Source organism: Hydra vulgaris, chromosome 02, assembly GCF_038396675.1.
Source record: "Hydra vulgaris chromosome 02, alternate assembly HydraT2T_AEP".
In the NCBI taxonomy this organism is placed as follows: domain Eukaryota; kingdom Metazoa; phylum Cnidaria; class Hydrozoa; order Anthoathecata; family Hydridae; genus Hydra; species Hydra vulgaris.
In genome coordinates, this window is record NC_088921.1 from 64359131 (window position 1) to 64360000 (window position 870).

Genomic DNA, 870 nt, shown 5'->3' on the forward strand with positions numbered 1-870 from the left:
ATATATATATATATATATATATATATATATATATATATATATATATATATATATATATATATATATATATATATATATATATATATATATATACATTGCATGTTAAATATAATTTATATATGTTTTCTTGTTTGTTTTTAAAATTAAGTTTTTTAAAATAAATCTCATAAGAGAAAACGTTTTCTGTTTTGAAACATTTTATTCTTTTTGGTTTTATAAGTAAATTTTTTTAGGTTGAATTATGCATCCCACTCAAATAAAAAAAATGTGCAAAAATAAAAAAAGTAAAACAAAACACTGTAACTTTAACCCAAGGAAAGGAGTAAAAGTTTTAAAATGGACAAAAAGCCAAATGGACGAAGCAGTGGCTGCAGTCAAAGAAAAAAGAATGACTCAACGTACTGCATCTAAAACTTACAAGGTTCCTCGTTGCAAAATCGTCTAAATGGAAAAACTGAAATGGGTGCACGTCCAGGTTGTTCTACAAAACTTGGAAGTGAAGATGAGCTTAAGCTTGTTGAATATGCATCTAAAAGAGCATCTATGGGTATTGGTTTTGGAAGGCGTCAGTTTATGAAATATGCTGGGGATATAGCAAGAAAGCAGGGTATTCCATTCAAGAATGGTCTGCCATCTAAAAAATGGTGGTCTCTACTTAAAAAAAGACATTCAACTCTTCGACTAAGAGTTCCTGAGGGTACAGCTGCTATTCGCCATCAGTGTATGGACAAGGAAAAGGTTTCTATTTATTTTAACGCGCTGAAGCAAGTTATGGATGAGATGGGTCTTTATTGCAAACCCCATTGTGTGTGGAATATGGATGAAACTGGTTTGCAATTGCAGCATACACCAGACAAGGTTGTTACTAAG

The 870-nt window shown here is 30.5% G+C and overlaps 1 protein-coding gene across 1 annotated transcript in view; it reads left to right on the forward strand.

Moving 5' to 3' along the window:
* The first annotated feature begins 459 nt into the window (after positions 1-459).
* The window catches only part of LOC136076232 (uncharacterized), a 1948-nt gene continuing 1537 nt past the window's right edge, over positions 460-870 (forward strand). Inside the window, exon 1 of the mRNA XM_065789706.1 lies at positions 460-870. This exon is cut by the window's right edge and continues 452 nt beyond it. Coding sequence (XP_065645778.1) covers positions 460-870 — 411 coding nt within the window.